This window comes from Podarcis tiliguerta (assembly GCF_965153285.1).
Source record: "Podarcis tiliguerta genome assembly, chromosome: 11".
NCBI classification, from domain to species: domain Eukaryota; kingdom Metazoa; phylum Chordata; class Lepidosauria; order Squamata; family Lacertidae; genus Podarcis; species Podarcis tiliguerta.
In genome coordinates, this window is record NC_139544.1 from 49,194,252 (window position 1) to 49,206,727 (window position 12,476).

A 12,476-nucleotide genomic window follows, 5' to 3' on the forward strand; every position below is an offset into this window, starting at 1 on the left:
CCTTGTGGTGTTTTCAAATTCTGATCAGATTTTGAGTTGCTCTGTGCATTTGCTGCCTGTATTTAGACTTCTGAATTACTTTGCAATAATCTTTCAACCACAGTGGATGAAATTTATCAGACCACTTCAAAGCTCTCCAAGCCTCCCAAATTGCAGTCAAATAGGTCTAGGGACTTTTTGTGGAGGAAGTAAAAGGAATGAGGGGGGGGGGAAATGTGAGTTGGTTGATTTCTAAGCTCAAAATAATTAAGAGATGGCAAAGTATATATTCTTGCTGTGACATTAAAAAAAAAACATTTTCAGCCTTCCCAATCAGCCTTTACAGGAAAGACTTTACAGGTCTATGACAAGCCTTACAGTATGAGGCTGTCTAGAATTCTACATGTGGATTTCTGAAGTTCGGGAGGGGGGAAGCAGTTGCTAAAGAAGAGAAGTGCAGAATTTTTATTTTTTAAAAATTAAATTTTATTTTTTTAAATTTAATTTTAAAAAGTTAAATGATGCTTTTAACCTTTCTTTTTAAAACAACAACAACACCAAACTCCTCTGCTGTGTTCTAACAAAAAGAACAATCCAGAACTCTTCAGTGCTCTATAGGTAACATTTATTACAGCCTCACTGAGAGCCAGTGTGGTGTAGTGGTTAAGAGTGGTAGTCACGTAATCTGGGGAACCGGGTTCACGTCTCCGCTCCTCCACTTGCAGCTGCTGGGTGACCTTGGGCCAGTCACACTTCTCTGAAGTCTCTCAGCCCCACTCACCTCACAGAGTGTTTGTTGTGGGGGAGGAAGGGAAAGGAGATTGTTAGCCGCTTTGAGACTCCTGAAGGGGAGTGAAAGGCGGGATATCAAATCCAAACTCTTCTTCTTCTTCTTCTTGCAAAGTGCATAGACCTAGTCAGACATAAAGGTATTACAGTGATACCTCATGTTAAGTACTTAATTTGTTCTGGAGGTCCGTTCTTAACCTGAAACTGTCCTTAACCTGAAGCACCACTTTAGCTAATGGGGCCTCCTGCTGCCGCTGCGCTGCCGGAGCACAATTTCTGTTTTCATCCTGAAGCAAAGTTCTTAACCTAAGGTACTATTTCGGGGTTAGCGGAGTCTGTAACCTGAAGCGTCTGTAATCTGAAGTATATGTAACCCGAGGTACCACTGTATATAGGAAAGTGTAGAGCTGTATTGGCACAGCAAAGCAGGAATGCAGAGGGGTCTGTGTCTTACTCGTAGACCTGATCTGACTTGCACGGTGGTAAAGGTAAAGGTAAAGGGACCCCTGACCATTAGGTCCAGTCGTATTTGCCTCTTTATTCAGCCCCTACAGAGAGCCTGTGCACACTCCTAATTTTTTATAGCAACTGGAAGTTTACCGAGAACAATTATTTCTTACAGAATGAAATTCTCCTGGAGAAGAAAAAGAAGAAGAAGAAACTCTTGAAGCTGAAGTTTCCAAGGACAGCAGAAGAAAAGCAAAAGCAGATGGAGAGCAAAAGGAGAGCCGAGCTGGTCAAGGAGCAGCAGCAGCAGAACTTTGTGGACTTAGCTTGCGAGTGCAGCGCAGTGATTTGCTGCAGGGTGACGCCCAAGCAGAAAGCCATGGTGGTTGACCTGGTGAAGAAGTACAAGAAAGCCATAACCTTGGCCATCGGGGATGGTGCCAACGACGTAAATATGATAAAAAGTAAGTGGTGCACGCATTATTATTTTTTGCCAAAACACATTTGTTTATTTAAATGTTTATATGTCTCCTGTTGTGAAAACAACCAAGGTGGGTTACAATAAAATCCAATAAAAAATCCAGTAACAACAATAAAAGAATACCAGCGGTATTAACAGTCTGTACAAAATGTAACTTTAATAGTTTTTGACAGATGCCTGTCATTAGTAGCCTGGAAAGGCCACAGTAAACATATGGAACAGGGCTGCACTGGTACAGTTAAGACAGAAAACAGGAAGGCTACCCTCACCTCCATTGTTTTTCAATTTAAATTGCTGGGGGGGGGGGGAGGAATGCACCCAAGTGCTTTTGGGCAATGGTATGTCCCATCTTTTATTCTTGCGGTAGTAATGTTTTGGGGACGCGGGTAGCGCTGTGGGTAAAACCTCAGCGCCTAAGGCTTGCCGATCGAAAGGTCGGCGGTTCAAATCCCTGCGGCGGGGTGCGCTCCCGTTGCTTGGTCCCAGCGCCTGCCAACCTAGCAGTTCGAAAGCTGTTAGGATAATTAGTCCGGTGCTGCCAATAAATCTTCCCTGATTGATTTATTGGCTACTCAGTCCAGCACGCTTCCGTTGCGTGAACTCTGCTTCACTCCTACAGCAGTAAAACACCTTAGCAGAATAAGCGCAGCATACGTGTGATAAAGGCTTAAATTAAACGAAGGCAGATTCTTTCCTTAAAGTCTTTTATTGCTCCGATAACATTGGCAAAAATCCATCAGAGGATAGTTCCATCTCTGCCAGCTCCTCTCACCGAGCGAGCTGCTGACACACTGACACTTTCGCTTTCACAGCACACAAAGAACATTCCAGTCTGCTCACGTCATTTCCTGGCAGACGTCCCAGGAAATCCCTCCCCTTTAGAGCCGAGGCATAGCAGTTTACCTCATTACTGCTCCCAACAAAAGCACCCTCGGGTGCAAGTAGATAAATAGGGACCGCTTACTAGCGGGAAGGTAAACGGTGTTTCCATGTGCTGCGCTGGCTCGCCAGATGCAGCTTCGTCACGCTGGCCATGTGACCCGGAAGTGTCTCCGGACAGCGCTGGCCCTCGGCCTCTTAAGTGAGATGGGAGCACAACCCTAGAGTCTGTCAAGACTGGCCCGTACGGGCAGGGGTACCTTTACCTTTTTAGTAATATTTTAATGCTGCAAATTCTTTTTCTTGACCCAGTTTGCCACCCACATTCCTTATTTTCTGGGCCTACTTTTTCCTTTCTACTATTTTTGAGAATTCTGAACTTTTTAGATGACACAGTACAGTGGTACCTTGGGTTACATATGCTTCAGGTTACATACGCTTCAGGTTACAGACTCCGCTAACCCAGAAATAGTACCTCGGGTTAAGAACTTTGCTTCAGGATGAGAACAGAAATCGCGCTCTGGCGCCATGGCAGTAGCAGGAGGCCCCATTAGCTAAAGTGGTGCTTCAGGTTAAGAACAGTTTCAGGTTAAGAACAGACCTCTGGAACAAATTAAGTACTTAACCTGAGGTACCACTGTACACTCATGTCAGAATTTAATGTTGGGAAAGCAGGAAATAATGGACGGCCTAGCCTCACATGCAGTGAAAATGTTTGTTTTTAATCTTTGTACACAGCAGGTGAAAATACAGATATGATTGATTTATTAAAATGTGAAGCCTCTATGACGCTTAGACCAGGTTTACATATAATCCTAAGGTAAATAGTTAACTGGATCATCCAGACCCGGGGGTTAACAAAGGTTTATTCACCACGAACAAGCCACACTCTTAAACCCGTGGTTTGTTGTTAGTTGATAAAGCTTGGTTAATGTTAATCATTGGCTAGCATTATGTGCAAACCTGGCCCTCAACTCCCTCCCTTGGTGACTGCTTTTCGTGGAAGGAACTCTCAACTGTGTGTTTTCATTGTTGTCGTTCTAGCGGCCCATATTGGTGTTGGCATAAGTGGACAAGAAGGGATGCAAGCAGTCATGTCCAGCGACTACTCTTTTGGCCAGTTCAGATTCCTCCAGAGGTTGTTGCTTGTTCACGGCCGATGGTCGTACATAAGGATGTGCAAGTTCCTTCGGTACTTCTTCTACAAAAACTTTGCATTTACGTTAGTCCACTTTTGGTACTCCTTCTTCAATGGCTATTCTGCCCAGGTAAGAGAGAGAAGGGGCGGGGGCATGTAAATGTCCAAGTTAGCTCATAGTCTAAGAAGCAGGAACATCAGTACCAAATAATATTCATGAAGTTTTACTCCAAAGTGAATTTTCTAGAATTGTGCTGAAGATTTAAGTGCTGTTCCAGTCAAAACAGTTCCTGGTGACCTAATTTATTGTCAAAACAAAATAAAAAAAATGCCTTCCAGTAGCACCTTAGAGACCAACTAAGTTTGTTATTGGTATGAGCTTTCGTGTGCATGCACACTTCTTCAGATACTTCGTGTGTATCTGAAGAAGTGTGCATGCACACGAAAGCTCATACCAATAACAAACTTAGCTGGTCTCTAAGGAGCTACTGGAAGGATTTTTTTTATTTTGTTTCGACTACGGCAGATCAACACGGCTACCTACCTGTAACTAATTTATTGTGTGATGAAGAGAGCCTACAATTGGAACTGTGTAACTTTTCAACAACTGAGAACTGCAAGAGAAAAATAAGATTTGCAGTTAATTCTGTTTGTGGATGCCTGTTCTTTCAATTCTAGTTACAATCTCTTGACTGACTCTCTCTCTCTCTCTCTTTACATGGGAGATAGAAAAATGATGTAACCAAATTATTATTATATTGTTTATTGCAGACAGCTTATGAAGATTGGTTTATCACTCTCTACAATGTATTATATTCCAGCCTGCCAGTTCTCCTCGTTGGGTTGCTTGACCAGGTATGCCAACAAAGTCAGAATTTATTTCTTTTAAAAGCAGTTCAGACTTTGGGATGCCATGGAAACAGCTGACCTGAATCCTCTGTGTTAGTGACCTCCATCCTGCTCAAAACCACTTACCCGTGGTTGGCTCTATTGGTATACTGTAGAACTAGGAGCACAAATCCTGTAGCTACCTCCCACATCACGGCCACACCTTCAGACCTGCCGATTCTATCATGGGAAAAACCCATGTGACTCTAGGTGAGGTTGGGTGTTCAGTGAATGGACTCTTGTATAACCAGCCTCCAGATTCCTCTTCCTCTTTGAATGAGGTTGTTGCTGGCATTCATCAGTCTTGAGAGACAATGGAGCGTGCCTCTGGGGGTGAGGCAAAGCCCTACAAAAATGCCTGTGTTTCAAGACTTATCAGGGAGCTATATAAAAGCCCTGTGCCTGTAAAGTCTTAGTGTCTTACGTTAAGCACCAGGTTGCTTTTGAGCAACCTTGGAGCTCCCATCATATATTACATGCTGAGAAGGCTGCAGAAGCAGAACCATACTGCTGACATCCCCCTTAGTGCTGAGCATGCCACTGGGCCCACCTTCTAGACATCTGTGCATTGGTGTGGATGTCCACAGTGAGGAAGTGTTTGCATAAGCAGCATAAGGGAAGACCTGGGCATTTTCTGGTACCATAGTGCAGGTATATGGAGAGCTTTTGTTGAGCAGTATGGAAATAAGGGTGTAACCTTCCACTGGTCAAAGCAGAAACGCAAGTCCTTATTCATATTGAAATACCTGCAAATATTGACCCAGTTTGCTTAGTGGGTTCTTGGAGATAAGATTGTGGCTGCTTTGCTCTTCCTCCTCCAATCTTGCTGCTGTTGCGATTGGGTTTATGATTGGGTCAGCAAACTTTTTCAGCAGGGGGCCGGTCCACTGTCCCTCAGATCTTGTGGGGGGGGGGGGCGGACTATATTTTTTTTTTGGGGGGGGGAGGGGGAATGAATGAATCCCCAAGCCCCACAAATAACCCAGAGATGCATTTTAAATAAAAGGACACATTCTACTCATGTAAAAACACGCTGATTCCCGGACCATCCGCAGGCCAGATTTAGAAGGCGTTTGGGCCTGATCTGGCCCCCGGGCCTTAGTTTGCCTACCCATGGTTTAGTGTGTCATCTGAACCAGGGGTGGTGGCTTGTTGTGTTCCAGACAAGCCAAAGCTGTAAATGAAGGCTTGTTCTTGGGTTTCAGTTTGTGGTTTGTCCAGAGGAGACAAATCGTGAGCATCGGGTGAGATGAAACACTAAGCCAAATCATGGTTTTGCTTATGTGCAGTGCAGCAGGACCAGAGGAGAAGCAAAGAGGCCACAATTGCCTCTCTGGGAGCTCACATGCTCACATGTTCATAGTGTTACATGCAAACTGGGCCATTTTTTACTGGGGACCAATTTTTCTCACTGTTTCTGTGATTGAGATATGGCTGCCTTTCTGTTTTGGAATTGAATGTTTCTGATTAATATTACAGAGTAGTTGTGGGGTGTGTGTGCATATTTTATAGTTAACCTTTCAAGATAAAAAAAAATTGCTGTAGTAATAAAATTGCAATGATTTCTTTAAGGACGTGAGTGACAAGCTGAGCATACGTTTTCCTGCCTTGTACGTATCGGGACAGAGAGATTTGCTTTTCAACTACAGGAAGTTCTTTGAAAGCCTCCTGCACGGTGCTCTATCATCACTGGTTATTTTCTTCATACCGTACGGTGCTTACCTACAAACCATGGGGCAAGATGGAGAAGCACCCTCAGATTACCAGTCCTTTGCTGTCACAGCGGCGTCCTCTCTCATAATCGCAGTCAACTTTCAGGCAAGTAGATGAATCTCATATAGCTCCTCTGATGTACACAAAACACATCAGTGAAATGGGCAGTTTGGTAGTCAAACTCTCTCTGATGCTGTGAACACAGAGATTTATGGCCAGACATTGTGTGTGCGGGTGGGAGATTGAGAAACTGAACGACCATTTCTCAGTCCTGCACACCTGGAAAAGTTTTATGCAATATGAGACTGGGTGTGAGGAGGGCTGAGAGAGAGAGACCCTGTCTGCACTATACATTTAAAGCAGTATTATACCACTTTAAACTGTCCTGGCTTATCCCCCCCCCCCCACCAAGAATCGTGGGAACTGTAGCTTGTTGAGAGCTGTTAGGACAGTGGTGTCCAAACTTCTTTCAAAGAGGGCCAGATTTGATGAAATGAAGGGCCGTGAAGGCTGACCAAAGGGCCAACCGGCCAATCAAAGTTGTTGAGCTTTTTTTATTAGGATTTTACCCCAGTAAATAAACTGCCACAGGGGCCAGATTAAACTGACCGGTGGGCCGGATTAAGCCCCCGATACAGACTTTGGACATACCTGTGTTAGGAGAACTCTATTCCCTTCACAGAGCTACAAATCCCAGAGTGGTTTAAGAATCAATCCCTCTTCATAGTTGTTACTCTGGGAACTGTAGCGCTGTGAGGGGATTAGGAATCTGACAACTCTCAGCAGCCTCAATAAACTACAGTTCTTTGAGAGAAGCCCATGACTCTTTCAGGTGGCATGATGCTGCTTTAAATGTATGGTGCAGATCAGTGGCGTAGCGTGGGGGGTGCAGGGGGGGCCGGCCGCACCGGGCGCAACATCTGGGGGTTAGGGTTAGGGGGCGCAAATCCACGGGTTAGGGGGCGCAAATTACTTGCCTTGCCCCGGGTGCTGACAACCCACGCTACGCCACTGGTGCAGATGGAGCCCAGAGTGTTGCTACGGCTCTGTCTTGTAGCAACTCTGCCCTTCATCTAACCCTCCCATCTGTGCATCTTAACCACTGGAACTCTTGCAAGAGGAGCAGGAAACCTGCAGGAAACCTGTGTGGCCCCTATCACCAGAAGTAGCATCTGGCAAGAGTGCAAATGTGCCGAGTGATTTGGGCTTTTTGCAGTTGTTCCTTATTTTTCTTACAATCCTGCCCTTCCTCTCGTGAGAGACCAGGACACAGCTTTTACAGCAATCATAAAAACCCAAAGTAAAACCACAACCCACAATGTAAGCAAGTTATGCAGGTCAAAGCCGATTCCATGGTGTTCCAAAGGCTACAGGAATGAGGAGCTTTTTAGCTGATACTCCTATGTGCAAACAATGCATGGACGATAGCCGGATTTTTGTAAGCAGGGAGTTTCATGATAACTCTTTCGTGCTGTCTTCTGAGCACAAGCAACTCCTGCTTCTCTTTGAAGCAAACCCAGAAATATTTAAAGCAGGAGAGGCGAAATGTTGGCTGTGGGAAACGGTATGAAGGAAAGGAAATGAGAGAGAGAGAGAGAGAGAGAGAGAGAGAGAAATAAATTGCTCTTGCAGTAGACCAGGAGGGCTGAGGGATGGCTCCCTGCTCTGTCCACTTGAGCATGCGATTCCTCAGAAAGTCAAGCTGAAGAACAGCTCGGGCATAGCTGGGAGAAAGTAGCAAATGGAGGTGCCGGTCTCCTTTGTCCTCCCCTCCCTTGTGTTCATCTTACCCATTGAGAGCCAGTGTGGTGTAGTGGTTGAGAGTGGTAGTCTTGTAATCTGGGGAACCGGGTTCGCGTCTCCGCTCCTCCACATGCAGCTGCTGGGTGACCTTGGGCCAGTCACACTTCTCTGAAGTCTCTCAGCCCCACTCACTTGACAGAGTGTTTGTTGTGGGGGAGGAAGGGAAAGGAGAATGTTAGCCGCTATGAGACTCCTTAAAGGGAGTGAAAGGCGGGATATCAAATCCAAACTCTTCTTCTTCTGGAGAACTTTCTTCAAGGTTTTGCAGAATCTATTGACACCTCCCACCTGCACTGTGATCTTCTCTCTTTCTAACTTCCACATGTCTGTCTGTTTGCTTCTAGATGGGGCTGGATACATCTTACTGGACGTTTGTGAATGCTTTCTCAATATTTGGGAGTATTGCACTTTACTTCGGAATTATGTTTGATCTACACAGTGCTGGGATCCATGTCCTTTTTCCTGCTGCTTTTCAGTTTACAGGTCAGTACTTAACTAAGTCACCATAGCTGCAGCCACATTAGTAACTACAAATGCCATGTGATGCACCCCAAAGAGCCTTCACTATCCTGGTGTGCCCTCCATGATCAGTTCAGAAAATTGACAACGTATCACAGGTATATTTGAGGCCATAGGAAATGGTTGGTTGGGAACCAAACCCAATGTACACTAGCAATTTTTAATGGGGCTGTTGCTAATAACCACTAATCTTCAAATTTGAGTTCGCATTGGGACATCAAATTTCTGTATCTGTATCTGGTTTCTAATCTGATTTATTGTTTGCATTCATATAAATCATCATAAAAACATCACCATCTTATTTTTATTTAAATTTGTATTCTGCCCTTAACCTGTAGATCACAGGGCGGTTCACAACATAAAAGTAGAAGATAAAAAACACAAAATACAGAATAAAAGCAAGAACAAAAACAAACCAATAACCCCCTCCCTCCCTGCCTTTTCCGTTGCCATCTTTCCACAAAAGCAGTCATCGTCAAAGTGGCTTTAGAGATGGAGCAGGCGCTGGGGACCGCAGAGCTCTGTAGAAGGGCACACATTGCAGAAGACCCCAGGTTAAATCTCTGGTATCTCAAAGGATCTCAAATAGCAGGGTTGGTAGGTACACCTGCTGGAGACTTAGAAGTGCTGCTGCAAGTCAGACTAGATAATGTTGGACAAGGTAGACCAATTTGGGTCTCCAGCTGCTTTTGGACTACAATTCCCATCATCCCTGACCACTGGTCCTGCTAGCTAAGGATCATGGGAGTTGTAGTCCAAAAAAACAGTTCAAGCCCTAAGTTGGGGAAATCTTGAGGTAGACCAATGGTTTTGCTTGATGCAAGGCAGCTTCATTTATTACACACACACACACACACACACACACACACACACCACTTCAGCCTTCACGAACCTGGTGCCCTCCTGATGCTTTGGGCTAAAATTCCCATCAGCCCTGTGCTGCCTGGAGCCTATGGAATTTGTAGTCCAATGCATCTGGAGGGTTGCAGCAAAGAGCCATAGTATTTGGGCCCCAAGAGGCCATGTGAGAAATGCTCTGGAAGTTACTTCTCAAAACATAAACCCATCACCAAAGCCTTTAAAAAAAAAAAAAGCCAGTAATTCTTACGGTAATAACATTGCAAGCATGTTTGCTTTCTGTGTGATACTATTAGCATGAAGGGGAGCACCACAGCCATAGCTATGTGTACATTATTCTTTCCTCTCTTTTTCCTCCTACAGGGACTGCTCCAAACGCTCTCCGGCAGCCATATCTCTGGTTGACAATAATCCTATCCGTTGCACTTTGCTTGCTGCCGGTGGTCGCTCTCCGTTTCTTGAGCATGACCATTTGGCCTTCGGAAAGCGAGAAGGTACGTATGAGAAATGTAGAGGGCGTTAACCTAAAACAGGGCGAGCAGTGATGAGCTCAACGAGCCCACTGGTCCGTCTCAATGCAAATTAGCATCTTAGGGTTCCCAGCATCTTCCAGAAGTCCACAGGACTTCACTTAACCTTCTGTCCGTAGCAAGCGAGTCTGCTTCCTTGCCTTGTCGTTAACCTTTCGTGCAACTTTCTCCTTTAAAAGGTCCAGAAGAATCGCAAGAAGTTCAAGGCCGAAGAGGAAAAGTGGAAGCGGAGGCAAAGCGTCTTCCGCCGCGGGATCTCGGGCCGCCGTTCTGCTTATGCCTTCTCCCACCAGCGGGGTTACGCTGACCTCATAGCTTCCGGGCGGATCATTCGTAAAAAGAGAGCTTCATTAACCGCAGTCCTTGGCAACAATTTAGCAGAAGTCAGGCAAGCTGAAGAAGCCAGCTGATGATTTTCTGTGTCCTACAGGAAGTGGATCCCCCCCACCCTTTGAAAAACAATTGCACAAAGTTTTTATTTTTTAATGAAAAACTCAGGATTCTTTTTTCTTTTTTGGGGAAAAAAATTCAAGATTATGAAGACAGCCTGATTTCCTCCTCAAGCTACTTCGTTTGAGATAACTGAACTGAAGAACTGAGCAGTGTTTTCAGATCTTGATCCTTGTATATTTTGTTTCATGTGAAATTGAAGGATATAAATCTATGGGCTTAAAGACCAACAATTGCAACGGTTGTTCTTTTAAAATGATACTTAGAACTTCATGTTTCTTTTTTTAAAATGCAATCATGAAAATACAGTTTCAACTGATGTTTCGTGCCTCAACACCAAAGATGGACTTAGCTGAGAAGCAAAATGGTTCTGTTTGCCACTTCATTCCACTAACTCAGCTATGATTATTATTTTTAGCTAACCAAAGATGTCCTCTTTTTCTTTTAAGACAAGAGAGGTGCAGTTTTACTTTGCAAGCATTCGGAACCATTATTCGCCGATCCATGGGGTATTGTGGTCCAAGGCAGCATGCTTTTAATAATTTTCAGGGATTTGGGTAGGGAAAGTTCAGTATATGCAAAGCATCTTAATCAGGTTAGCCTCTTAATCTGGCATGGGGGATAGGGAGTCTGTGGCTGTGTGCATGTTGTTCAGACTCCAACTCCCATCAGCCACAGACACAATGGCCAATAGTCAGGGGTGATGGGAGTTGTAGTTCGGTGGCATCTGGGAAGTACAAATTCCCTATCTCTGTTCTAGGTCTGGTCCAGGAGGCATAGCTAGTTTGCAACATTCACTCAATCGGGCTTTCTTGGGGGATACTCTACTGAAATCACCATCTATTGTTCACCAGCAGGACTTGGTGAATTGAATCTCTTTTCTGGTATATTGTTTTATACCACTGCCTTTACTCTTTTTAAAAGTCTCTGTGTTCTTTGTATCTTGTTTTGCGAAAAAAGGAAAGAGATATCAAACCAGTGAAGGGTGTATTATTGGCATACTTCCTTGATTTTCTACCTGCTTAACCTTTATGCAAGGTAGACGTCAACGATTCTCACATTACGGGAATTGTTTCCATGTAGAACAGGTGTGAGGAACTTTTGGCCCTCCGGATGTTGCTGAACTACAACTCCCATCATCCCTAGCCATTGATTTTTGCTGGGTGTGATGGGAATTGTAGTTCCCCACACCTGATGCAGAACATGTGGACACCATTGTACTTAAAAGGCGCATGCGTTGTCTATTTTACTACACATGTATATGTTGCTAAAACCAGGTGTGCATGGGTTCTTCACACAGGATAATGTGCACGCTTAAGTGAGACCCATGTTACAAGTCCTGGGTGAAACAGACTAAACTGAATAAAATGTTTTTTGTTCACTGGGTGATGGTTCCAAGCACAAACTGGAACAAGAGAACTGATCACATCAAGGATGATTCCTTTTCACTATGTTTTAATAGTAAAAAAAATGAGATTTTTAGTGTACAGATCTTCAGAGGGTTTTTGTATTGGGACATATAAATGGTTTACATTTCAAAAATTTCAGCATACACCAATGTGTCTTGTTAAATATTCACTATATAGTTCCACTTTTTTTTTTTGCAAACCATGCAGTCTAAAATCATCCTTTAGGAGCATGGAATTCATACATTTCTTCATTATTATTGTTATTTAATGTGCAAACGTTTACAGCTTTTTCTTTTCATTAGGTGGGAGAAGATTGACTTTAGTTTCCTAGCTTGATTTCTCTCCATCCAAAGATGAGGAGGTGGCGAGCCACACGTTTCAAGCTCCTAATCTGGGTGCAATATTAATTTTAACATGCTGGTAGAGATAGGTATGCCATACACTTGTATCCAAACCATAAATTGTAAATATTTTTATTTGCTTAAAGATAATGTACATATTTAACAGGCCTTAATTTTTAATGCTTTTGACTGAAGTGAAAGAAGTGTTTTCACTGGTCCGGAATATTTTTATTAAACTATACTTCAAATACA

At 43.9% G+C, this 12,476-nt stretch overlaps 1 protein-coding gene across 2 annotated transcripts in view; it reads left to right on the forward strand.

The window, feature by feature from the left end:
• ATP8B1 (ATPase phospholipid transporting 8B1) overlaps positions 1-12,476 on the forward strand; it is a 73,598-nt gene extending 61,122 nt beyond the window's left edge. The window contains exons 22-29 of one of the 2 annotated variants that reach the window (XR_014502779.1): positions 1,391-1,679; positions 3,620-3,843; positions 4,485-4,568; positions 6,174-6,419; positions 8,462-8,600; positions 9,858-9,988; positions 10,204-11,145; positions 11,621-12,476. Coding sequence is in view for 1 of the 2 variants with exons in the window: in XM_083402690.1 (XP_083258816.1) it covers positions 1,391-1,679; positions 3,620-3,843; positions 4,485-4,568; positions 6,174-6,419; positions 8,462-8,600; positions 9,858-9,988; positions 10,204-10,434 (1,344 nt within the window). In the remaining variant the exon portion in view is untranslated. Of the gene's footprint in view, positions 1-1,390; positions 1,680-3,619; positions 3,844-4,484; positions 4,569-6,173; positions 6,420-8,461; positions 8,601-9,857; positions 9,989-10,203 lie in introns of both variants that reach the window. The other variant, XM_083402690.1, reaches the window with a different exon arrangement.